A 27,667-nucleotide genomic window follows, 5' to 3' on the forward strand; every position below is an offset into this window, starting at 1 on the left:
GTTCTAAGAGTTATAACCAAAAAGGCAACTTTCCCCACCTCTCCCCCTCTCTCCAGGCTCTTACTATCCTGGTCCAATACTCAGGAGATAACTTAAGGCATCTTCCCCAGCTTACTATCTTCCAGACATGCTGAACTATAACTCTCATCACCCTCATCCACAGTGAGATAGGCATTGCAGTCCAATGTGTCTGGAGGACACCAGATTAGAGAAGGGCGCCTTAAGGAAAACATATGGTGAGAGTGCTCCCCCCCCATCCTTTGATCAGAAAGCAATTCTGCAACAAAAAGTTGGGACCTGATTTTATGGTTTGGTCAGTTTAGAGACTTCCCAATGGGACACAGACCAGTTCAAAAAGCTACTGACTTAGGACAGAATCCAGGATGTAAAGGCCCAGCTGTGTCATACAGTAGGGCAGAAGGTAAAAGTATATTTATGTAGGTAAGGGTTATGGGAACAGTTCCCCAAGTAAAAATAACTTTGTCCTCTAATAAGACCGAACCCTGTAAGCTATGAAGAGCAGCACAAGAAATCAACAGGAAAGCAAGTGACCCTCATCACGTTACAAAGTTTTCCAGTGCTCAGCAGTTTCACTTCACGTTCTCAACATCCAGTATAATGGCTGAGCCTAAACGCTGAGCAGAAGGAGGGAGCAGCATTTTGTGGTGGTAATCATAGGGTGTAACAGACCTGCAGTCTGAACCAAGGAGGTACTCTCCTGCCCCTTTAGGACAGCAGCACCTTATTTTTGTTCCATTCTTTTCCATAGGCAGACAAAGCTGAGGTAATTTCTTCCCCCAAAAAGCTGAAGAGAAGGAATAAACTGGGAAGTGCATCTAGGTAATGTGGAATTGGGTGATCATCATGTTTTTTTCTTTCTTTCAGAAGGTCTGTATTTTTCATCAGTTAAGCAGTGACCAGTAAACATGGTGTCATGTTCCATTTTTTAGTTAACAGTTTTAAAAATAGCATTGATGTGTATACTAATACAAAACACATTCTTTGGGTATGGGTTGTTATATAATTTAAATAGCACCGTGAATACACAAGAGCTACAGAGAAATATAAAAATATAATTAGAGGGGAAACATTGAAAAGCAATTCAGTATGGATATCTGCAAGTGAGATCTGAAGGCCTTAGGAATAGACCTCAACAGATGGGAATCCCTGACATCTGAGCATTCAGCCTGGAGGCAGGCATTGCATCACGGCCTCTCCCATTTTGAAGAGACCCTTATCCAGCAGGCCGAGGTGAAGAGGAAGTCACAAAAGCAGCAAAAGCAGGGAGCTGGACAGGGGTCAGATTGGATTTGTCTTCAGTGTGGAAGAGATTGTCACTCTCGAATTGGCCTCCTCAGCCACACTAGACACTGTTCCAAGTCCTCCATACAGAGCATGTTACCATAGTCTTTCGAGACTGAAGGATGCCTAACCTAAATGGACTAAGTATGTTCAGTAGCCACAGCTGGTCAATGTTGGGAGAGGGGAAAGTAGGTATGAAAAATCTGGGAAAGAAGAGCATGAAGTATATTGGGAAATGACATGACAAGCTGACAGGAATTTTAACCAGGTGCACTCTGCACATTGACATTGGCTGAAATCCTGTTGTTTGGTGGAATAAATTACACTAGGATAGGCCCACTGAATCAGTGGGGGTTTGGTAGCCCAGCCCCTCCCTGTGTTCCACTGATTCAAATGCATCTACTCTAGTTGTGACTTACTTTAGTGTAAAGAGTTGCAACTTTAGTAGGCCCATTTGAATCAATGGAATTTATGGAAGACATGACTCACCAATCCCCACTGATTTCATGGGCTTACTCTCATGCAACTTATTATTATGATAAGCAATAGGATTTCAGCCATTCTGTTGCAGGCCTTACTTATTTATTCTCTTTATTTTAAAATGTTTTCTTTTCAATTCTCCTAAATGATGCCATTCTGCCAAAGGGCACAGGTCTCTGTAAATAAACTAGTGGCTCAAAGACCAAATCTAGGATTGCTAGGTCAATAACATTTCATTCCGAGATTCAGGGCTGAAACCTGAGAACAGGTCAGCCACTGTGATGTCACAGAGGCTTACTGGCAAAGTTTGGGACAGGAGAGATGGGAGAAACTGCTTTTGAACCAGACTGTTGTGGAAACAAGCAGAGAGGAATTGAGGTAAACAGACTCAGAGTACAGGTAAAACCCAGCTGGTTAGTTAATATGGCAGCACAGACTTCCTCTGTTCCAAATTTCCTAGGAGAATGTTTTGGCCTCTGGGCAGGCAGCAAAATGTATTAGCCATTGCAGTTTTTGGTGCCATTCTGCTAGGACTTGCATCCTGTATGGTCTTACCTACAGCACACATGACGAATGGGGTCTTTTTCCAGGCCCCTTCACAACTGAGAGGCTCTCTAGCAACCCATGGGGAAGGTTTTTCCTGAGCCTTGTGCCACTGCTGCTGAGAAGGTTTACACAACAGAAAGGGTCAGCAATTACGATGCAAACACTTTGCTTCTTGCCATGTTCCAAGCAACATGTTGGGCCCGAGTGGGTGGACCCATCATCTCCCTTCCCAGACTTTTCCCTTGTATCCAGCACGCCTTTATGCCGAGACAGTGGGCACTGGCTTCACCTGGCAGTGTGTAGAGATAGGCTCCCAAGTGTTAAAACCACCTCATGTCCAACAATTAATCTTTTTCCTCCTCTAGTGCTGCTTGGTCTGACATTTGCTTGGAAGTGCTGGGGAAGCCAAGCAGTTCTTTGAGACTTCAGCCAGTGCCCCCAGTCCTGCTAACCCTGCTTTCTCATAACATGAGAGAAGCTGGCGCCTGGGGCAGTGAAGAAGATCAGGATTGGGGCCCCAGAATAACTGTAAACACACCCTTGTGAGTAAATACAATTGTTTTTCTAACATTCATTATTTGTTTGTCCCTATGTTTCAAAAAGCAGAGGAATTCCCAAAAGAGAAATAAAACCTTCAGTGTAAAGCAACAAACAAAGAAAAAACAACTGTACTCCAAAAATCAAAGGAATTCAAGTCACAAATCAATCCACCCCCACTCAAAATATGGGGATATTAATGAATGCTTCATGGCCCTTGACTTCTGTCCCAAGAAGTACAAGAAGTGAGCTCTACTTTTTGATTCCTAAAAGATTTTTTAACCCCCCCCCCCCAAAAAAACCCCTTCCACTTAGGACTGAGTCCATTAAGCACAAGACTTCTTTCCTAATTGATACAGATCAATTAGACTGGACTGATGAACAAGTGGCCAAAACCCTGTTGCTTAACATAGTATATTGTGTCAGAGTAGGCCCATTGAGCCGATGGGGATTTGGTGAGTTAACATATCTCTAAGCTCCATCTACTGTATTCAAATCATCCTATTCTAGCTGCAACTTAGTATGACCCCATGTTTTGTGTTTTTTTAAGACCAGCAATGCAATATTGAGTTAAATTAAAACAATGTACATTTTAAATGAACCCTAATTCTTGTCAGTTGTATTATCACTAGTACCAAAAAGGTAAAAAAAAAAACCTTGTTTATTAAAGTGATAGCAAGAGACTGAAAGACACGGAAGGACATCTTGCCCATGTACTGATGCAACCACTGTTGCAAAACATGTGGAAATCCTCAAGGCTGTGAGCCAGCAAGAGTTAATGTATGCATTTTTCTCTAAGAAGAAAGCATTTGAGGCTCAACTTCTGCTTTCTGAAACCATGGTTGTGCTGGGAGACTTTAAACATTGCTCAACAGTCAACGGGGGTGTTATTTCCCCCCCCTTTCCTTGCAGAAATTCTGTATCTTCAAGCCACTGTTTTGTTTGGCAGCAACTCGGCAGGTCCTGTTTTCTGCAACATGGAGACAGGGTTGTTGGACTGGGGAAAACCGGTAAACAAACCATGCACATATGACTCACTGTGCAGCAGAACCAATTAATAGGCTCACAGTAACAAGACAGAGCAGAATGCTAAGGACTGAGGTGGACATTTACATGTCCGCCCACAAAAGCAGAAATGCATCAGCAAAAAGTAAGACAAAAGAGAATACAAATGGACATATTTCTTGCACATACACAACCATCTGCAAATTTAGAAATAAAAGCTAGAATGGAAGAAAAAAAAACAAATCCTATCATTTTGGAAAATATTTAGTGACTTGGGGCAAAGCATCAGCTACTCTGCCTTAGTTGTGCTTATTTTTCACTGGCTAATCACAGAACAAAAGTAAGGATATATTTTCACGGAGGCACCTGATATTAGCATAAGCAGATACATTTACCTCTTGAGCAAAGTTCAGAGTTATGTATGCATTTATTGGATGACTAAAAGGTTACACAAATGAGGTATCTTATTTTATTGGACATTTTATACAGTCCTTGCCCAATGAATCATCCTAGAAAACTTGAAAGTTCCGTTATTTACTTTATTTACTTTGTGTTGTTAAGTAAATAAAGTCACATCCAACCTATGGGTACCCTAACAACATTTCCATAGCATGCAGGATGCTTAAGGGATAAGTTCCTAGGACTGAGCAGAGATTTGAACCCAGGCCTTTTTGGGTTTAGTACGATGCTCTATCTACGACACCCCACTAACTCAGAAGCTTTTGTGATTCTATAGGGATATTGCCTATCCCAGAACATTGCTTCTATGAATAGATTACACCTTTTTTTGGCCTGCTTTTAAGTCTCAAGGGAACTCTGCTTCTGAATGATGTGCTAGTTAATCCTCTAGTTCTGCCCAAATAATGCTCTTTCTCCCCATTGTGAAGCTCTACTGACCTCTGCTGACTAACTTGTGCGTGGTTTTTGATTTTTTTTTTTGGACAGATGCTGTTTTTAAACAGCAAAAGGACACAGATTTCATTTTTTTGTACAGGAAAAGATATGAAACTTGCATGTACACTGTATAGTTGCAAAGTTGCGACTGGCCAGTAGCCTCTTGCATGGGCAAAGCCTTATATGTGCAAGTGACATACATACGCAAGATGGTGTCAGCTAACACTCAGCACGCGAGGTTACTGGAAGTGCTTTCTTTGTAGGAAAAGTGTGAGTCAGGGATGGGGAAACTGTGGTGCTCCGGATATTTTGGGGCAGCAACTCCTATCAGCTCCAACTGGGATTGCCAATGGCAAGGAATGCTGGGAGCTGTCATTCAATAACATCCGGCTGCACTGTCTTCACCCCAGGTAAGAGAAGGTGAAGGAATATTCAGTGGAGATGCCAGAGAGCTTTCCTTTCAGCGCTACCACCACCACCTGCCTGAATGTCAAAACAGCAGATCTTGGGAGGAACTCATTTTTCTAATAAACTACATTTTAACAAGTAATATCATGCAGTAACAAGGTAGAAGTGACTTTTCCACTCGCAACAGCTACCGCTTAGCAGAGATGTTCTAGTTCTTCTGTCTGTAGATGACAGCAGGAAAATAGCAATCCTGAGCAGAGCTTGGAAAAGTAACTTTACAATTAAGCATGGCAGTGTGATGGAGGCTAGAGTGGGGTTGCATTTGGCAAACCACCATTTGCCCCCTACAGATTGCCGGCACTTGACCTGTGGTGTTATTTGCACCCAGCCCCTACCTTTCAGCCCAGAACTTCTGCTTTGTATTTCCATCAAAGATACAGATATTGTATTCCCCTACCCCCCCCCCCCCCACTTATGCAGAGGTATTCTAGGGCTGGGAACTGTGGCTTCACTTCTAGCTATTTGGATCAGTTGTTTTTCCAACAGCTCTCTGGAATAGGGGTGTTTGAGTTTCAGAGGCTACTGCTGGCGAAGCATAAATACCCCTGGTCTCCCTTGTGATCAGTGGCATACCTCCCTCCCACCTATCCACCTCCATTTTAATTGACTTTTGTCAGTGTTTACCTTTTAATTAGCCTGCATCTTTCAGAGCTGAACAATTCCTCCTTGTAATATTATAGCTCTTCTAACAAAGGAAATTGGGCAGACAGCACCAAGATTGTGCCTGCATCTAATACCTCAGCCATATCATGGACCCTTTTCTCGCCCACTCTCCAATTCCACTGACTTCTAGTCTTTCTTTTTAGTTTTCTTTGCTGCCTTACTCTCTCTGGACCCAAATAAAAACAGCATACAGATTGAGATGGACCTGCCCCATGCTCTTCAGGAGAGACTTGGACCACTCCCATCTGTGGATTTGTGCATTTCTTGGTCTTTGGTTGTTATTTTTTTTTTTTTTACGCCTCCAGAATTGGGGGAAATACAGTAGGCTATGACCTAGGGAGGCTACAAAGGGGCTAAATGTGTAACCTATCCCTTCAAAGCCCGTGCAAGAATCATCCTTCCACAAATACACTGAGTCTTAATAATGTGATAACATTTCAGAAAGTTTAGTAAACTGAGGGAAAGAAGGAAAAGACTATTCTAGAAAACAAAAAGGCGATCTCAATAGAAGCACAAATATTTGTCTTTGCGCTACAGTTAGATATGCCTGAGGGAGTGGCTGTAAGGGAATTTACATATACCACATGGGGATTGCCGTTGGTGTCCTATAATGTCTCAGCAGTTGGGAGTGTCAAGGGCACATCTTGGGCTTGCAATGTGTCCAGCTGTTATTAAACTTTCTCCCTGGCACCAGAAACTGTCTACTATACTCAGCTGACCCACTGTCTGTAGGGAAAGGCAACACATGCAAATCCCATTGAGTAAACCTGTCTGTCATAGCAAATGATTTAGGCTCCTATCCGTATCTATAAACACACAAACAAACACAAGACACCTGATCATTAGTTCCGCTTGCCGGAGCATCTGGGAGCAGAAATCCAAACTTCCTGAAGACCAAATGCTGAGGACCACTGCTCTATGGTCTACAGTGTAGACCATAGAGCAGGCTGTACACCATGGCCACATCCTTTTTGATGGCACTATCTCACGTCACCTCCAGACTTGGCACTAACAATTCCTTTGCATTGCCCTTGATGGCTTATTCTTCTCAGATCCTTACACATCCTTCTCAGATCTTGGAGCCTAGGGTCTGTGAAGTTGTCCACCAAGCATGAGAGGTATGGAATGTGGCCAATGCTTCACAGAATGTGCAGAACTATTTGTGCCTGTACTGTAGTACTACCAGGTAGAATTAGTGGCACAGTTTTGATACTTTTACATGTGCTACTGGAGCAGTATGAGGAAAAGACCCACGGAAGTGTGATTCAAGATCCATTTTTTTAAACATTGCTGCAGTACTACTGCAACCCCTTCTGTGCAGCAGGGATTCCAGTAAGGAGAAGGGAGAGCATCTATCAAAATCCTTGTTCTGAACACTCTTATGACCAATCTTTTTAAGGTTGTATGCTTTAGCATGTAAAGATCCTTTAAAAACACTTGGCACAGTAAACAAAACATTCAATGCACAAACAGGGTCCTAGGCTCATATTTCAAAATGCAGAAGCAAAATTGTGCTTCTTGTACCTGGACCAGTAAGAAGGGGGGGCAGGGGGAAGGAGAATTCAATCTGTTTCCTAACTCGGATGTTGGAATCTGAATCATTATATATTTATGCAATCTTACGAGTTTATTCATACTGTGAGATAATAAAGAGGAAAAAAATATCTTTCCTTGCTATACAGCTTGGAATTGATGGGCTTACTCCAGGATGAAGGCCGTGCAGCCCCTCAAGCACTGTGAGGCTGCCACCACTCCCATCAGCCTTAGTTGGCATGCCCAAATGGAAAGGAACACTTTGAGCTCCAGTTCAATAGCATCGGGGCAGGGGACATGCCCACCTTCTCCACTGCTAGGATAGTGTCAGGAAAGCCATGGCTGATTAAATACAAATTGTGCCTGTTCTGAGCCAAAGAATCCATCCTCCCTCTTTCCTGGCACCAGTTCAGACAGAAACCAGTGAAGGAGTCCTCCTCTGGCTTTGCTCCTCTTCCAGAACACCCCAACCCACCAGCAGCCCAGTTGGATCCTGCTCTTCCCCCTTGATCCCACTGTCCTTCATTTCAGTGAGCAAGATCCAAACATCAAAGAAAGCACAGACTCTTTCTTGAAGATGTATATTATGTTTAATATGGAATATAAAAGACATCTCCCAAATATATGGAATAATTCAACATCTCGCCCCCACCTTGCTCCTGGCCCACCACCTTTGAACACACTTGAATGCCACTTCTCAAGAGTGTTCTCTCCTGGCGCCAAAGACTTTGGCCTACATGGCAAAGGAGGAGATGTTGTGGGAAGGAGCGCTAAAGGAAAAGGCTATGAAAAGAAAAGCCATGATCAGTAAGTCACCATGATTTGTTTTTAAATTCCAAAAGAGAGAGTCTCCGTCCTGGAAAGCTCCAGGGCTGAAGACAGAAAGTGGCCATTCTTGGAGGGTTCTTGGGCCGCTGATAACATGCAGGCACACCCTTTCCCTTATGTTCCAGGATACTGGTACCTGGAGTCTACGCATACAACTCATCTGGTCGATAGGCAGGATTCTTTAAGCATCAAGCTTCATACAAGAAGGGCCTGCCCAACAAGGAGGGATTACGAGAGATCCTGTTGATGTTACAGCCTTGCCTCCTGTCTTGTCACAGCAAAGGGTGCCCACCCATTGCTGGGCTGCCAAGATCAGGCAAAGTACGGAAAAATGTAGGTGAAGTTAAAAGGGAGCTGCTCAGCTTTCATAATTCAGGACAGCTTCTTGTAAGACAGGCAAGAAACTACATATCCCACTATACCAATTTCCAGCATGGGTTTTACAGCTCTTCAATGGAAAGCTAAAACGGAACAGGAAAACACATTTCAGTCGGCTTTAATCCACAGAGGTGAAACCCCAACCCTGTCAACTCATCGGGCAACACATTTGGCAGCTTTATGAACATTTTCCCACCACTTGCTTCTCGCCCAAATGGAGCAATAATTAATCTAACTTCAAAGCAGCCTAGAAAAGGAGGAAGAGGGAGAGGAAAGAGAGTCTCTTGCTCTATTCACTCCCCAACTGCTCCCTGTCCCCCACCCAGAAAGGGGAGTGCAGTGCAGCACACAGGTCCTCTTGCCATCACGGCACACCGATCTGTAGCAGGGCTCATAAAGCAAACATGGCATCATCTTCTTTGTCCTTCTTCCGGGAAGGGGCAGAGCTGGCAGAAAGGGAAGGCGCTCCGGTGGGGGGGCTGGGAAGGTTGGGCAGCTGATCTGCCACCTTGGCGCGTTCTTCCAGGAACTTGTCAAATTCTGGCAACAGAGAACATGGGAGAGAATTTTAGAAGCAGAAGGAATCGAACCAGAGCTGGAAATTCCAGAGGGTTGCTCCTTATGTTGGAGGGGCCACATGAACAAAACACACTGCAGATAATTCTAACATTTATAGTTTGTGAAACTGGAGGTGGAGTCAATTTTGTGCACAATTCCTTCATCTGTGACATTTCCACATCTGCACAGGGCAGTGATGCATCCCAAAAGACTTCCAATGTAGCAATTAAATAACGGAAAGCTGAAAAATATGCACACTATTTGTGTGCATCTTCAAATACAGAAGGAATCCCTTATCTGCGGGATCCGTATCTGCTGATTTACAGTCTGAAAATATTTTTAAAAATCCTAAAAATATATATTTTAAAAGATGATGTTGCCAGAACTAGTCACTAGAGGGAGCCTGAGACCATGCTATGTATAGCATTCGCTAGAGAAATAGCATTGGGTATAACCCACATTTTTTAAATTCACGCTGGGGGGGGGGAGGAGCCTGGAACTGATCCCACACAGATACAGAAGTCCTGCTGTAGTATGTTTTATACACCAGTAAAGATGGACATGGTAGGTGGAGACCATCCCATGCCAGTAGGTGAAGTAGGCAGGAAGGAGGGTTTGGCAGTCACTTGCCTTCACTGGTGACACCCTTTGGATCCACTGTTTCATTTCCCTGAGGAGAGAAAACAAAAGGCAGTGTGGAAATCCTGGTAGATCAAATGGAAACTCAAAGGGCTGAATTCTGTGGACAGAAATTTTCATTCTGATGCAGAAAGAAACCTAGTACAGTGGTGCCTCGCTTGACGATGTTAATTAGTTCCAGTGAAATTGCTGTAGAGCGAAAACGTCGTCAAGCGAAATTAAAAAAAATCCATTGAAATGCATTGAAAATCGTTCAATGCGTTCCAATGGGCGAAATACCTGCAGCCATTTTCTGGTGCCTGTAATGCGAGGAATCTGTCCCTAACACAGCAGGGAGCCATTTTTTACAACTGGCAGCCATTTTGAAACCTGACGACCAGCTGTTTGCTGATCGTGGTAAAGCAAAAAATCGGTCCCTGAAACAGGGAACCGATCAACGTTAAGCGAAATTCCCCCATCTAAACATCGTTTTGCGATCGCAAAAACTTCAGCGTTAAGCAGATTCACCATCAAGCGGGGTAATCGTCCAGTGGGGCACCACTGTACGAGTCTGGCTTGAGCCTCCCATGCAAGTGGAAACTGGTGGCATTTCAAGGGGCAAACAGATGGAATATCGATATCCAGTGTGTGCGCGTGGGGGTATGCTTTATTTTAAGGTGACACTGTTTATCTTTTGAGGACTCCAGGATTGGATGTAAATATTTTACATTTCACCATTAGTCTGGCTTTGAGGGATTCATTATAGCCCTGGAGCTAGCAAAATAAAAAAAAAAGTGCTATGGGGCCACACACAACTTGCATCAGAGAAAGCTCAGTCTCTGTGTGAGGTTAGTGATCATGTTATTCCACCTGGAGAAAGAAACATAAAATGCCCCATCTCAGGAAACTTGAGTGGGCAAGTTGTCTCTTAGTTATACTGCAGCAGCAGCTTGTTCATAAGAGCATGAGAAGTAGTGCAAACAGGAATTAAGAAACTGAGAATTAAGAGTGCAGGAAAGGGTCTTATACTGAGCCAGGCCACTCAATATGGTCTACTCCTAGGGGTTCTCATCTTCGAGTTCCCCGATGGCCCTGACCTTCATACCTGCCTAGCCGGGGGAGAGATACAGTACCAGGATTTGTAGTCTAACAAAAGGAATAGATATGAGGTTGGAAACTACTGGTTCATGCTGACTGGCAGAAGCTCCTTGGGTTTCGGAAAAGAAATCTACACAGAAGCAGGAAAAGAATCTGGGATTTTTGCATGTAAAAGCATGTACTCTCCTGTTCAACTGTGAGGTCCTCCTTCAAGCTGCATGGCAGAATGTTCATAGTCAAAACTTGCTAACAAGCGAGGGCTTTGGTTTGGTCACTTACCACATCGGTGGACAGCCACTGCTCAATATCCTCCATGAGGTTAGCTTGAGGGACAGGAATCTGACAAAGGAAACAGGTAGAAGAAACAAGGTAACAAACGACAGGGAAAGCTCAAATTAAATCCCTTCGTGCCAAAACACTCCTTTTCCTCTTGATCATCCATTCAATTGAGAGCTACCTCCAAGGCATGCTTTAAATCAGCAGAGTTCTTACCACCAAATTCTAAGACAAATCATCTTTTAAGTGATGCCACTGAGAATGAATGGGTCAGTGGTTGCTTGGGCCTGATTTCTCAAAGGTTGACCTTGAATGATACCCATATACATGTTTCTGCAGTCATATAGACAGGGTCTTATGATCCGTATCAGTTAACCAGCAGCATCTGAGTTGACCCTCCAAAGATGACAATGTTGTGCATCTTCATAATTTTGATTGGGTATGTAGCATGAGCTAGAAGTACTCTGCTGATTTTTGTTTTGCTTTTATTAAAATTGCGCAGGAGGAAAAAAGTTTTTCATGATTTTTAGCAATAACAGGAGTGTTGTAAGAGAGGCATTTTTATGTAGCATTATAAATTTTTTTGGAATCCCGTATCAAGACAGTAAATCATAATATTGATATAAAAATGAGGAGGAGGAGGAGGAGGAGGAAGAACAGTCCAAAGCATAAGTAACTTCTGCATTTCTCATCATTTTAGAAAACAACAGTGTTATGCAAATCTTCTCCCAGAAGCAAGCGGGAAACTTCTGACTTTGTAAAAATGAAAGAGAACTTGTAAACCTCGAACGACATTCCAAAAGCAAAGAAAAGTTCTGCTGTGGCTGGTGCTGGCTGCAGGATGCTAGTTTATTATACGGATATAATAATGGAAATACAAAGCCATCCATACACACCCTGCTGTTTTAGATCAACATCTGTGTTAACGGCTAAGATATTTGGTCTCCATCCAAAACAGATTCATGCTCTACTGGATTCTCAGGAATTACATTGGCTTTCCAGGAAATGAACAAGGAGACTTAAGGAAAACAAAATCCATTTCCTACAATGATTCCTTCCAAAATTAATCTCAGTGCCAAGCCAAGTCACGGGAAAGATACATAAAAGGGGGGAAAGTGTTTTCAAAAACAAGGCAGAAGTATGTCCTGGCCCACCACCCAGCACCTTTTTCTAAAGCAAGCAGAAGCTAGTATAAATCTACAGAGGCCAGGGTGCAAAGGAAAATTTCCTTGGGAAAAAAGAGGCAAATTTAAGGAACATACAGCCAAGATTCCTCTTACCCTTGGAACAATTTTCTGGAGCAGAGCAGAATGAGACCTAAACAAGCTTAATGGAACAGTGTGTGTGGGATACCTTGGATATTATCTCAGTTTGAAGAGTAGGGCCTTATCTTTTGGCTACATTCCTCTGATACTTTGAATTGTGTTTCTTCCTTCTGGACCCCCTTAATTAAAATTACAGGCAGCTTGAGGCTGATCAAGTTTCTAGAAGGCATCTGACCTGAGGTGGCATTTACCAACAGCTACAGGGAGTCTTTGGGGGTCAGTCAGGTGGCAGACATGGAAGAAACTTGGTATCGAGTAAGGATATGGAAAGCTGGTATTCCATATATGAAAGCAAACCCTTTCCTGTGATAAGAAAGGCTAAGAGGCAGCCACCTGTTGATTCTTTCTTACTTCAATTAGTGATCTTCCTTGTATTTGTAAAAGGGACGTGGTGGCGCTGTGGGCTAAACCGCAGAAGCCTGTGCTGCAGGGTCAGAAGACCAGCAGTCGTAAGATCGAATCCACGTGACGGAGTGAGCGCCTGTCGCTTGTCCCAGCTCCCGCCAACCTAGTGGTTCGAAAGCATGCAAATGCGAGTAGATCAATAAGGACCACCTTGGTGGGAAGGTAACAGCATTCCGTGTTTAAGTTGCACTGGCCATGTGACCACGGAAGATTGTCTTTGGACAAACACTGACTCTATTTATTTATTTATTTATTTATTACATTTATACCCCGCTTATCTGGTCATATTGACCACTCTATGGCTTGGAAACACAGATGAGCACTGCCCCCTAGAGTCGAAGACAACTGGACAAATTGTCAAGGGGTACTTTTACCTTTACCTTGTATTTGTGAAATGTCTATAGTGCAAGAACAGGGCAGCAAGGGATCACATGACACTGCATGTGCCATCTCTAAATGGTGATGCAACAAGAGCATGTTCTGTTGGCTTCAGAGATGGCTGTTTTCTTCCCAGGAGTAATCAAACTGTGGCCCTTTAGATGTTGTTGGACTGCAAGTCTTCTCCCACCATTGGCTATGCTGCCTTCAGGACAGGTCTTGCTGTCCCAGAACATTTGGAGGGCCCCTACAGTTGTCTATCCCTCTAGTAATATGATTTTAAAAATTAATAATTAGCTTGAGTGCTCTCATCACACTAATATTTCCCCAGGCTGCAGACCCTTCGGGAATGAGAATTTGTACTATCAGAAGGAGTTCCTCGGCTTCTAGACTGCTTGCTGTCAGTCCCCACACGCTGTTCCACCAGGATCACACCCTTGCTTGGCAATGTGGAAGCTCTAGTAGCCTTTTTTCCTCAGTCACAACGTATTCTCACCATTCCTTGACGCACCATCCAGTTTGTGATGGGGGCTCCCTCCACTGAAGCACTTGGCTCTGGCTAGTTAAAAAAAGAGTTTGCTTTGAAAAATGGGAGACTAGGCTCCTCTCGGGATGCCATCTTCCCCGCGATCATCGCAAAGCGAATTTTCCCCATAGGGACCATCGCTAAGCAGTTTATTTATTTATTTATTTATTTATTTAATTTATATGCCGCCCACTCTACCCAAAGGTCTCTGTGCCTCGCTTAGCGATCGCTCCATTGAGCATCGAAATTGCTTAGCGATGGACTTTCTGCCATTGTTAAGCGATCGCTTTTGTGATGGCAAAAAGTCCATTGCTAAGCAATTTCATCCTCAACGGAGCGATTGCTAAGCGAGGCACCACTGTACATCTGATGGACTAGATAAATGCTGATCCTTACTAGTCTTCCCCAACCTGGTGCCCCCCCGGCAGCATGGCAGGCATGCAAGACCCATAATCCCCCACCCAAGGCAATACTGAGTAGTGATGCTGGAAACAGTAATCCAACGTGAGTGGAGGTCACCAGGTTGAGGATGTCTGATCTACATAAACCTACAATATATATCCTGTCTGGTCTTTACAAGTAGTGAGCTACTCACTGCTCCTGTGTTCTGCTGTCTGACATCCAAGGCTCCAGCTAGTCCTTTCCTGGCAAGAGGATCTTCATATTTCACTCTGAAAAACAGACCCAGATTAAAGAGAACACATCCACGAATAGGGCACATCCAACCAGGTAACCTGAAGATAATCTGGCATCCTGTTACAACCCGTACATCCAAGCATTGTCATGGGAATTTGTCAACATACATGTGTTCCTGTGGACAACAGGGATATGCTGAAAAGTGGGGGAAAGGGTGCTGTGAACCTTCCAATGTCAAAAGGATCTCTCCAGTTCATCAATTTTTCAATGTTTTATGCAGCACTGTGACCAGTAGAGGAAGCACTGACCTCCTCCTTCTAAATAAGCTTTCTGTGCCTTTAGGGACATCAACACATAGCCAATTCTGATGATCTGAGCAGCCAGGGTCAATACAGAATGCTGATTAGCTGCAATTACTGGACAATGGAAGGAAACAAGTGAGCCCAAAACAGCCTCTGAGGCTTATATATATATATATTTTTTTTTTGGGGGGGGTAGCCTGTCCCCTAGACATTACTGCTTTTGAAGCAAATTGTGAGTTCGGAGAACAACTGGCTCATCCCTGGCAACCAACCCCAGACTAATTTGATGACTATCTACCGAGGACCACAAATTTCCTCACCACAAGTGCTGACAAGTGTGATGAACCACAGGCTTCCTCCCAACATTGGATCTATAACATTTGGGCTATTGATTGTACAAATAAATTAATTGGTATAGGTGTGTGAGTGAGCAAGCAAGCAGACAAGCTGTATAGCTAGGCTAAGCAAAGATGTAAGTGTGGTTCTCACCCATCTTCAAGCAGTATCTTTTCCATTACTCTAGACTGGTCCACATATGTGTGGATATTTCTAATTAGTGAGCCTGTCAGCACTAGGTTAAACTCCAAAACTGTACCAAATCCCACACAAATTCCTTATGGATTTAGCCAATGTGATCTGGCAGAACAAGGGTCAGCCTGTGCCCTATATTCAAATTCTGGCTTGGCTCTGCACCAAGTTCTGGGCAACTAATCTGCCTCCCCTCAGCCCTAGTTCTGACTTTCAGGGGTGGTAGAAAGCAAAAGCAGATAAGGAATTCTGTGCTTCTGTATCCTCAGCCTTGAGAATAGGCTACCCATAAAAACTGCCCCATATTAGGATACTCAAGCCCTTACAAAAAACATTCATTGCTAAAGTGCATCTGTTTATGTTCCAAGTTAAAAAGCAGCAGCAAGAAGAAAACGGAACCCAGACATTCTAAGTGGGCACCAAGAAAACACAACGTCTGCATCCTGTATGTATTATTCAACTGAAGGTTACTTGCATAATTTATCATACTTTGTATAAATTATTCTGTACTTTTTACTATTTTGCACAAATTTATTCTGGTGTTGCTAGTCATGGGGAAGAAGTGCAAGGGATTACAGAAGATGCTAGAAATCTGATTGTGCTGCCCATCTGTTTTCAAAGTCTCCCACATGCAGTTTGAAGCACAACACCGAAGTCAAAAGTGGCTAGGGACCAACTTTTTAATCCTAGAAACAGGAACACGGCACCGTTGTCAACGTCTGCACTTCCCATGTGCTACTGAAGGACTACTGCTACTTCTACCCCATACCACCCATGCTCATGACTGCAATATACCTACTGATTTTTTCCCAAAACTTTCATTCAGGAAACACTGGTTAAGCATTGCATTACAGCTTGGGCAGACTGCTCTTTCTCCTAATTCATCAGGAGAGACATATCATATCAATAATTTGAACGTTTATGTATCCTTTTGTAGAAACCATTTAAACCAATGTTTTGTTTTCTCCTCTCAAGGCCACCACTACACCCTTTGCATTCTGACTGATGCGGAGTATGTCTTACACAGAAATGCCCGTGTTTCCTTGGGCGATGATGTCCCAGCAGGGAGCTCCCTCAAGCCATGCTTCTTCTCTCCCACCCATGGTCACTGGGAATGGTTCCCTCTCAGAGCCAAAGGATTGGGAAACTTTTGCTCAAACTTTTCAAAGAAGTGCTCGTCGGTGAAAGGCCCGCTGTGCACGATGGCATCAATGACGAAGAAAAGAGCTGCCACCATGCCGCTGACGAGGCAGAAGGGCAGGAAGGGCTTCAGCTGCTGCCACAGATTCTGCATACAGGTGTTCATAGAGCTCCGGGAAGACCACATGTCCATCAAACAGTGTCTCGATCCAACAGTGAACTGTCCCAAGGAATGAGGAGGGACAAGAATGCCTAGGGAGCTGCAGAGCAGACTGTCACAGTCCCAAGCTGGCTTGTTTGCAAGAGGATTGAAGCAGCTGTGTCCAGTGAGAGAACAAGGAATAAACAGACGGTGGCTCACACCTCACCTGACTTAGTTCCCGAAGGATCAGGCTCTGCTGGAGAAAATATGCTGCCCAGTTTCTCTGCAGCTATCCAGGGTGAAAGGAGACGAGCGGGAATGTAGGTCCAGAGGTTGGATTTCAAAATAAGATGGATCTCCAGCTTTTCTGTCTTGTTTCCATAAAAAACTGCTCTACTCCATACTCTCCCCTCAGCGGAGCACCTTTCCTGCCGTCTGGTATGCACATCCAGCATCTGGACTCTTGTGTCCGGAGTGCTCCTTTCTGACGGCGAACCAGGCAGCTCTCTGAGATGTCAGACTCTGCATTGGGCTTTTCAAGACTTCCAGCCGCACTCAGAACCGTGCCAGTGACATCTCAAAGCAGTCTGGCACCTTGCCTAGCTTGCTAAGCACTTGAGCGTGTGTGTATATGTGTACGAGCATTTTGCATTCAGGGGTAACCCAATGTACCCATAGCAAGCATCTGTTTCTAGCATCCGTAGCTGTCACTCAGAGTGCTGCCAGAGAGCTGGTGAAGACCAAAGAACGAGGAAAGTACAATTTCAAGGCAAAATCCTTTACCGACTCACAGTTCTTAACAATTATTTAATGCTTTTCAAGCAGGCAAAGTGATTCTGTTATTTCCCACGGTAATCCATCAACCATGTAGGTCAACCATTCTCACCCTCACATTGCAGATTATCTCCCACTCTTCCTCTCTCTTTGCAGGTGTGTGTTAGATTCTGCCAGTTTTTCAGGGGGTAGGTAGGTGCTAAATGATGGTGGATGAAAAACATTCTGCCTCAAGCAGCAGCAGTCCTTCTTTTGGTAGCCAGTAACCACTATGTTGTTTTGGAGGAATCTCTACAGAATATTACATCATCATGAGAAGAGGTTCCTAAGAAAACGTAACAGCCCCCTCCCCCACCAGCCACACTTGAAACAATGCTAATAATACTAGCAAATACAGGGACTTCTGATGGAGAAAATGTACAGTGGTGCCTCGCATAATGAGCACACCGTTTAACGACGAATCCGCATAGCGATGTGGATTTTGCGATTGCTTTTGCAATCGCATTGCGATGTTTTGAATAGGCAAAACATCGCATTGCGATGATCGGTATGCGTTTTGCTTACCGATCTTCGCATTGTGATGTTTTAGAAACAGCTGATTGGCGGTTCCAAAATGGCTGTCGAATCAACAAAATGGCCGCCCGCAGCGTTTTTGCGCTGATTTCTCGCTTACCGAGGCGGCGAAAATGGCGGCCCTATGGAGGATTCCCACTTAGCGATGAGTTTATCCCCCATAGGAACGCATTAAACAGAGTTTAATGCGTTCCTATGGGGTTTTTATTTCCGTATAGCGATGTTTCTGGATAGTGACGTTTTTCCTGGAACGGATTAAGGTCGCTATGCGGGGCCACTGTAGCTGCCATCATCAACAGTTTTGCTAATATTTTATTTTATTTTATTAGACTTATATACCACCCATCTAGAACATGACTACTCTGGCCGGTTTAGACAAAATACAAAAGCCAAAGATGCAAATATAATAAATGAAAACATAAAGGCATTACAAAATGAGGTGGTGTACAAGGGGGTGCTGATAAGTACTGAGCCTTACCCAGAAAAAACTGAGCTAGGAAACTACGAGTGTAGTCATAGTACACTGTACGGGGGGTCCAAATGGTAGACTACAGAACCTAAATTCATGTCCCACAAAGAACCAGGAAATTCATTGGGTAGCCTGAGGTAATTTCTCACCTGACCTGCCTCACAGGCTTATTGTGAGTATAAAAGGGGAAGATGAAGAACCATTGAAGGAATACATTACAATTCTTACTATCCCATAAATCACTTGGTTACTGCCAGGAAACACAGATGGTGGAAGCAAAATAAATTAGACATGTGGGGGGACGGATCGTTTGGGCTGTTTTCTAGCTCTTGAAATTGCCCCAAAGTTCAGCTGCTATGTTTCCTAAGGACCTTTGGCCCACCGGCTAGCAGCTCATGCTCTCAGCTTAATTTACCAGCTCTCACACAATCTAGAATTACCGTAACTGGGACAGTAAGGACAAAGAAGGCATATGACCTAAGTTGTAAACAACACTGCACGGTACAAGGGAAAGCAAACTCCCTCCTTGTGGGAAGATCACTCCCCAGACAAAAATAAATAGAAAGACCCAAACAGACATGGTAGTTTCTTGCGCACATGAGATCTGCTTGCAAATGGAAAGAGAAGAACACACAACAAAAATTCTGAAAATCCCATTTTCCACTGCATTGGAAAAAGCACTGTGACATAATCTAGCTGCAGTATTAGGCAAGCTTTTGTTCAAAAGCACAGCCTGTAAGAAACAGCCCAAGACGAATTGAAGCATTTGCCTTGTCTGGAGGTTATTCTCCGGGACTTCCCAGTATTCTGTGGAATGCTGAAAAACCATTCTGCTCTCCATTTGCACCATACTGTTAAAAAATAAATTGTCCATTTCCTTGCAGCCACCATTCCTTGAGAATATTAGAGAATAAGAACAGGCTAAAGAAGAAAAAGTAATGGAAGATAAAATATGCAATAAAGATGTTTCAAATCACTGTTCTATGTCTGTGTGGGTGGAAAGGGGGACGAGACCGTCACCAACAACCTCTTCTTTTCTAAAAATCAGAGCAGAGGTTTGCAATTAGAGCCAAGACCTGGAATTCCATCACCAAGGAGAATTCAAACTAGGAAATCAAAAGCGGGCATCGACCAGGCTAAGCAGCTCCTGTGACATTGCCTCCTGTACAACAAGTAAATGGAAAGCAGTGGAAGAGCAATGACATATATGTGTGCTTTGTCTTGCCAGGACAAACTGGAGACAAGCGGGAGGAACCTTGGTACACTTGGCATGAAAACCATTCATGACCTAGGTGCCCTGGGCTGGCACCCAAGGCCCCAGGGCAGAGGAAAGAGAAAGGACAATCATCCAGATATTACTGGATGGGAACTCCCCTCAGCCCTAGCCAACATAACCGAGGGTGGGGAACCCTAGGTGTTGTAGTCTAGTAACATGTGGTGGGCTGAACCTTCCCCACCTACATCTAATGGAGGTTCTACTTTACTTGCAAGTTTGCTGCTTGAGTCAACGCAACTCTCTTAGTCAACTGTATCCTTCATACTGTATACAAAGTCAATGTAATATACTGGACAGAGTGTTAGATTAGGACTCAGGAGAAATGGATAAAAATCACCACTCTGTCATGGAAACTCTCTGGAATGTAGCAATGGTAAACACCTCCTTGAAGATCTCATGTCCTTTGGAAACCCTGTTATTGTAAGTCAGAAGAGACTTGACAGCACTGAACAACAGCAACTACAATCCTAGATATACCATGGACTTGAGTTCCATGGCCCCTCCCTTCTTCTGTACCTGTGGCACGCCAAACTTTAAGGCTCAGCAACTTGCTTTGGTATATGAACAATACATCAAGGAGAAACTACGCACTTTTTTTAAAAAAATTGCATCAATGCAGTGAATATAAACCAAATTTTGTACTGACCAAATCTTAAGCTTCTTTAACATAAAGAAATTTACATGATTGCACTTGTTTTGAAAACTGCATTCTGGAAGGTTCACAATCATCCTTAATTCATTACAGACAATTTTGCCTCTTACTCTTTCCGTTGCTCTGCTAAGGAGCTGCCACGGGTCAGTGCAAACATGTCAAACTCTTCTTCCAGCTTTCCTGAATTGTTGAGGGACTGCAGACCCGCACTGACACTATCAGCACCCAGACCTGCAAGGTGTAAGAGACAAGATAAGAAGTTAACATCTAACACTTTATGTTGATATTAGATTCTGGAAGTTTGATAACAACAGAACTCAACTCCTATCTTGTCAGAGTTACGAATAATATGAAGTAGCATTTATGGATCCTGCCAAAAAGACAGGATTTTGCTTTCCAAAGTTATGAATATTCAATCAAACAGCATAAATGTGCTTTGTTATTGTTTAGTCGTTAAGTCATGTCCGCCAGGCCCTCCTGTCTTCCACTGCCTCCCGGAGTTTGGTCAAATTCATGTTGGTAGCTTTGGTGACACTGTCCAAACATCTCATCCTCTATCGTCCCTTTCTCCTCTTGCCTTCACACTTTTCCAACATCAAGGGCTTTTTCAGGGAGTCTTCTCATAAAATGGCCAAAGTACTGGAGCCTCAGCTTCAGGATCTGTCCGTCTAGTGAGCGCTCAGGGTTGATTTCCTTCAGAACTGATAGGTTTGATCTGCTTGCAGTCCAGGGGACTCTCAAGGGTCTCCTCCAGCACCACAATTTAAAAGCATCAATGAATATTCAATCATCAGCATAAATGTCCTAGCTCTGGTCTAATTCTGTATTGAAAGAATTATGCTGTTTTTTAAAGCAAAGAAATACAAAGAGAATGAAGAGAGGTAGTCTGAAGGCCAGAATCATAGCATGATGGAGGGGGAGAGGGAGGCTGACACGGTATGAGATTGCATAGCATAAGGCTAAGTTACTTACTCATTCCTGCAAGCTGCGATGACAGCGTGTTGTTGGGTTCTGTCTCTCTGGTCGCTGGTGTAGTGCTAGGTTCCACATCAATCAAATTGCCAGCATTTTCTGTATTATTTTGTTCCTTTAAAAAGACAGAAAGTCCACTTGCTGTTCTTGCATTACTCTCGAATACCACTACATTTCTGTTCAAACAGGAGGCTATCTAAGCGCTTATGTGTTTTGAATATTTGGGGATATGTAAAACCCTATCCATCACTCATAAGCCTGTGAAATGCTTAGTACAAATATATAAGTAAACTATGCAAGCAAATACTGTATCATTCATTTTATTCACTTTTAGTGTTCACCGTTAATTGGTCCAAGTGCCTTCTGAATCAGTTTAAAAACAAAGATACCTCCCTGCATCTCTTCTGTTGAAATCAGTGGGAATTGGCTGTACAGAAGACTCCTTTAAGTCTCCCTCTGGCTGAGACAACAAAACTGTAGCAGGTGGCACATAATCATGAATACAATTGTACCTGTCAGGTGCTGAAATGCTTTCTGAGTTATAGATCCCTAGAGTATGGCTATATTACACCCATCAGGGAGGGATCTGACTAGAATATAGTCATCTTGAAACCCTTTTTGGGTGCCATGGAATCAGCATCTCCAAACACAATTTAAAATATTTAATTCTGAGGACTGTACCTTAAGGTCCACACAAGCCCTACAACAGCTATCAAGCTGACCTTATTTTCCTGACAATTGCTGATAATAAAATGTTGTTTGCCTGCTTTAAAAGAATGGGAAGCTGAATCACCTTAGGAGGCTGTCCAGATCGAAGCCGTTCAAACCTATGGAGAAAAAGGAAGATAAGTGTCAGTGGAAAGGCTTGAACCACTCTGCTTCTGAGAGAGAAGAGGACAGAGCAGGACAAGGAAAAGGGACTGAGGAATACCGTTCATGGCGCAGGAAAATGTTGTTGAGGTTGTCATTGACAATGAGCAGCTCCTCTGTTAGCTGTTCATTGAGAATACGGGGGATCAGCTCCAGCACACGCTGCTGCATCGCTTTACACGTCCGGTTCAGTTCCTATCCGTAGCAAGAGAACATAGACTGTGAGAACTGAACCAAGGAAACTAAGCCAAGAAGTGAAAGCTAGTAAGCAGCCTGGGCTAAAAGTCCATTCCTGCTGTTCTTGGTTATCGATACAATGGGTTTTGTTTCTTGGCTAAAGCTAAGCCCACCTCAGCAGCGACTGTGTTGATCCAAATTAAATCCCTGCTCACAGCAATATAGGCAGATGCCTGTTCCAGCTTCTTCTTACCTGGAGCAACTCAAGATCAGAGGGGTCAGCTTGTCCCGGCACTAGCTCTGTTAACATCTCAGACATCACTTTCACATTTCCATTCACCACTTCTAGTTCACTGCGTAGTTTCCCAATCTGAAAGCACATGCATTCACATAAAGCCATTAAATCTAGCCAGGCCTTTTGTCATTAGAGAAAAAAGTCACTTGAAGTAGCCTTGCATATTGTGCAGCCCCAGCTGGACCTCGCTCAATGTACTTTGGTCTTTCCAGGATTTTAGGCAGATGACTTTCCCTCCTTTGTGATCTGTGATTCTTTAACTGGAAGAGGGACAAAACCTGAGACATATAAAAGGAAGTCTTCTTCCTCACAAACATTTGAAAATTGGATTTCTTTGACTCCTTTTTACAATTCTCATAGAGTTCTCAAATAGCCACGTAACTTGAAATATGCCCTGCTTCCTACTCCTGTGGCTTAAGCTTCTTGCTACATCCCTCCACTTTTCTACCAAGTATGACCTGTAATCGCATGGATGGGTGACTGCCTATGGGGAACAACACACAAAATGGACTGAGACAAGTTTAGCCAACATGGCTAAATGGGCAAGGGTCCCCCCCCCCAGGAGTTGGCAACTTGTGGCCCACAGGCCATGTGTGCAGCTATCCAATTGTATAGGCTGCTCAAAGTCTCCCTTCCACCTCATCTTTTTCAGAGGGAGGGAGGAAGGGAGGATTGTGTTACTGCGCTCTAGAATAATATTTTTCATGAAGCCAGCAATGATCTTCAGCCATTTCTGGTTTGTTTTTTCACATAGAAAAATGTCTTAGACAAGGCACTTTATTTTTACCTCTGACCTACACCTGGAACAAAGGGTTAATACTGACCTCTCTTAACATCAAGGATAGAAATTTTATCTCTTCCTTCACTAGTGAGGGGGAGCTAAGCTCTGGTGAATGAGTCAACCAAGGACTTTTTCCTAAGAGAACAGCTACAGGGGAAGAGGGGATGAATCTGTGTCCCTTAAAAGCCCAAAACATTTGCTGAAGCCTGGGATTTGATTTGGCTCCGGGGTTGCCGGGTGGAAGCATAGGCAAAACAACATTGTACCGCTCCCCCATCTTCAGATCTGGGCTCTGAGAAAAGGTGAGGAACACCTTGCCTGGCCACAGGGTGTCCTGGGATCAGAGCATCTAGCAGGCAAGGAGGTCTGTTACCAGCTCTGGGCAGCTAAGGGGTTATGGAGACATGAAGACCGGCCTCTGCCCATGATGAACATTCAGAGATGAAAATGTCCACTTAGTGCAGAAGCAAAGCAGATTTGACTTGCATTTGCCTTCTCTCTGTAGCTCTGAGCTGTTTAGCCGGTAGAGGTGTGTGGGCTTTTGTACTGATGGGTGGTCAGAGACCAGGGCACAGAGGCTTAGCAGGCCATGGCACTTCACTTTACCCCAATGCAGTTCTATGATGCTGAGGAGGCAGAAGGTGAGAGCACCCACTGGTCAAGAAGCAGAGCAAACCTCCCCCATTAGTCTGGCAAATGAGAGGCCTGTTATAGTTTCCCCAGACACATCATTGTACTCTGCTGCTTTTAAATGTATTTTTAGTGTTGATTTTATTTACAGATTTTGATATAAAATGTGCCTGACTGAACATCCAAATATTCAGATTGCTATAGTCTCTCTTAAAGAGAACATCAGGTAATGAATACTACAGCTTCATTGTTAAGACTCATGGTACTCTCACCTGCTCTGAGGTTGGCGTGATTGGAGCATCACTGCAGGCCCCTGGAGCTGCCGGTAGGGACACAGGGTGCAGGATAGACTCTATGGCTTGAGGGGAGTCTGTTGCTGGAAAATTCACTCCAGGTGTGGGGTCTGGAGTATACACACTCTAAATAGGAATTCCCAGAATAAAGACAAGTGGTTCAATAATAGAGGCAAAATATGAAGGAAATCAGTCAAATAATCCATTCAGAACTGCTCTATGTACATAGATTCTCTCTCTTATCCTTTGATGCTTATACATGTTGCTTTTTGCTTTTTGAATAACTATAGCCTTTGGACACACAGGCTATAGTTATTCTCATCTTTCTTAATGCTTTATAACAAATCTTTCAATATGGCCAAATCATACAATCATAGAATTGTTGAGCTGGTACTGACTCCAAGGTTCATCTTTTCCATCCCAAATGAAACAGGAGTCTATTTTGGACATGGGATTGGACTTGATGGCTTTATAGGCCCCTTCCAACTCCATCATTCTAAGATTAATACTGATTTCCTTACTCAAGCCCTTTATGCTTCCACGCTAAGGCTAATAAACCTCTCTGTACGGTCTTATTTCTTTCTTGTTAGTACTAAAATATATATTAACTAAGAGATAACATTATTTTAACTACGTAGTGTCATACATTCAAGACACTTGTAAATCCTTCTAGGAATCAAAATCATGATAGATTTTATCAAACACTAGAGAGAAAGATTCATACTGCCTTTGAATGGAATAGCAATTTATAGATCTTTGCTGAATAATATTAATCATCATCATCATCATCAAACTGCAAGCTGGAAGGGACTCTATGGATCATCGAGTTCCGCTCCTATCAACAGGCACATTGGAGAATAAAACTTGTAGTCTTCTGGCACTGCAGATGGATACCTAAACCACTACGTTATCTACGTAGCAGAAAATATGTGAAACACATATATTTTTAACATTTTATCTTGATCACATAATCTGGAGTCCCAACTAGATCTTGTCTCTGTCAACCTGCTCATATGTCCAGCAGCTCTTCCCCTTTCTCACTGCATCTGTTCAACGGCCCTTCTGCAAAGAATGAGTGTCATTACCCTTACCCTCTGTGGTGTATGAATGGGCGAGAGCATGTCCAGATCAGTCATGGGAAACTCCAGGCCTTTCCTCCTCAAGTCCTCGTAAACGGCCACAACTCCAGTCAAATCTGGTGTGCTACGGAATGCATCTGCCCAGGACTGGAAAGAGAGGAAGAAAGGTGCTACCTCAAAATATTGTAATACATATGCTTTATAATGCTCATTGGGGGAAAAAAAACCAAACATGTGTGTTTGCCATGATTACTTAACAGCACAGAGCAAACTGTAATACTAGAAGCAAAAAATAAAATAAAATCAGCTTACTGTTTTTTTTTTCCAAAAAATCTACCCCTTATGGCTGCAAAAATATACTTTAACTTTGTTAATTATACCAATTTGAAATTTCAAGAGCCCAAAAGAAAGCTGAATGTTTTAACTGAAAACTGGGCTTCAGTACTCTGCCTAACTTCTTGCCATTTTCCGTCATTAACAACGCCTAAGTAAATTATATGAAACAGAAAACATGACAGAACACACGGATGAAAATAAGAAACTTTATATTAAGTAACTGAACCAATCTGAATAATGTAGACTATAAAATAATAAAGGTTGCAGAACTGAGTTCCCTTGGAATATGTGGATTCCAGGAAGTTTAATTTTTTCCTAAAATATTTTAGTCTGGAGTGTCCACAGCCCTGAAATAAGTTCGCATTTAGACGTAGCACAGATACACATGGAGTCAGAATTTAATGTTCTGTTCTCATTGCTAGAAACTATGCTGGAAGCCCTCTGAGGGACAGGCACTTTGGTAGAGCATTTAATATAAAAAATGACACTTGAGTTAAACTTGAATTTCCCTGCTCCCTTCTGATCAGTTGTATAGCTTTTTTTTCCAATGAAGAAAGATAACAAATTTGCCACAAATGTGCTTCTTTATGCAACTCACTCCACTCACCTGTATGAGGGTTAGCACCTTGTCATGGACAATGGTTGGGGGGTTGTTTTTAGGAAGGATGGTCCGCACCAGTACACCTTCTACAAAATCCTGGCTAGCAACTAGAACGTGGAAGCGGTGGCCACAATTTTTGACACATGTTTCAAGAACCTGAAGAGCAAACAAGACATCAATGCTTTGGGTCCTCTAATGGCTTGCTCTGTTCCTTCCTGATCACGGAAAAAAGGCATGCAATTTGAAAACACACGCATCTAATCCAACTGGAAATATTGGTATTTCTACAGCAAATGCCTATGGGGCAAATGTCAGGAAAAAAATATATCTGACTGTCAAATCTGGTCAACCAAATTGTTGTTCTGCTGTCCAGTGTATTTCTGTTTGCTTTTAAATCAACACAACATTCATGATGTATTTAGGGTACATTTTGCTGCCTTCCACTACTTAATCTGAGGCTCAGCATTCCAGGTCAATGATCCCACCTCTTTTTCAGAAATATTCCCAAAACAGACAGCTTAGAGCAATGGTTACCAACCTTGGGTCCCTGAATGTTCTTGGAGCACAACTCCCAGAAATCCTGGCCACCACAGCTAATCATGAAGGCTTCTGGGAGCTGTAGTTCAAGAACATCTGGGGACCATTGTTCTAGAGCAGTGGTGTCGAACTATGGCCCTCCAGATGTTCTTGGCCTTCAACTCCCAGAAATCCTGGCCAGCAGAGGTGCTGCTGGCCAGCAGAGGTGGTGCTGAAGGCTTCTGGGAGTTGAAGTCCAAGAACATCTGGAGGGCCACAGTTTGACACCACTGGTCTAGAGAATGTGTGTGATCTTTACAGAACGTGTGATGTTACTACAATTCTGTTTTAATGACACAGTGTCTTTTATATCCCTCTCTTCACTAAGCCAATAAAGATTTAAAAAAAACAAAGACAGAAGGTGACAAATCAAAGATTGGAGAAATAAAGGCTTTGTGTTATTGTGAAAAACAACATCATACTCACTGTCAAAGCCAGCATCACTTCATGGAAGTTCTTATTCCCCACAATCCTCTTTTTTACAGCTCGGATGGCATCTTTGGGCCTGAAGAGAGGAGTAAGCAAGAACAGAGAAGCACAAGCATAGAGAATCACTAGTGCTGGAATTTTCCAAACAATTTGATTCAGTTAGCTTTATTCTTCAGTCACCTGGTGTCACACAACTGTCAAGCCAACTCAGTGAATAATTTAGGCTTGATCAGACAGGCATTTATCCCACTGTTTAGTCCCCTGTAGGGAAGAGTTGGTTCACTCTTTTCCAGTGATCATGTTGTGTGATCATTGGAA

General features: G+C 43.2%; 1 protein-coding gene across 4 annotated transcripts in view; it reads right to left on the reverse strand.

The window, feature by feature from the left end:
• Positions 1–7,995: 7,995 nt before the first annotated feature.
• TOM1 (target of myb1 membrane trafficking protein) overlaps positions 7,996–27,667 on the reverse strand; it is a 32,160-nt gene continuing 12,488 nt past the window's right edge. Inside the window, exons 3-16 of one of the 4 annotated variants that reach the window (XM_020787667.3) lie at positions 27,347–27,425; positions 26,351–26,500; positions 25,420–25,554; positions 24,308–24,454; positions 22,583–22,699; positions 22,214–22,347; positions 22,076–22,109; positions 21,283–21,397; positions 20,421–20,541; positions 14,414–14,489; positions 13,789–13,851; positions 11,188–11,247; positions 9,823–9,862; positions 7,996–9,174 (exon numbers count right to left, since the gene is read on the reverse strand). In XM_020787667.3, coding sequence (XP_020643326.3) covers positions 9,026–9,174; positions 9,823–9,862; positions 11,188–11,247; positions 13,789–13,851; positions 14,414–14,489; positions 20,421–20,541; positions 21,283–21,397; positions 22,076–22,109; positions 22,214–22,347; positions 22,583–22,699; positions 24,308–24,454; positions 25,420–25,554; positions 26,351–26,500; positions 27,347–27,425 — 1,420 coding nt within the window. In that variant the 3' untranslated portion in view covers positions 7,996–9,025. The remainder of the gene's footprint in view (positions 9,175–9,822; positions 9,863–11,187; positions 11,248–13,788; positions 13,852–14,413; positions 14,490–20,420; positions 20,542–21,282; positions 21,398–22,075; positions 22,110–22,213; positions 22,348–22,582; positions 22,700–24,307; positions 24,455–25,419; positions 25,555–26,350; positions 26,501–27,346; positions 27,426–27,667) is intronic. The other 3 variants (XM_073000050.2, XM_020787668.3, XM_078376198.1) reach the window with 3 other exon arrangements.

Source organism: Pogona vitticeps, chromosome 5 (genome assembly GCF_051106095.1).
Source record: "Pogona vitticeps strain Pit_001003342236 chromosome 5, PviZW2.1, whole genome shotgun sequence".
Classification (NCBI taxonomy): Eukaryota; Metazoa; Chordata; class Lepidosauria; order Squamata; family Agamidae; genus Pogona; species Pogona vitticeps.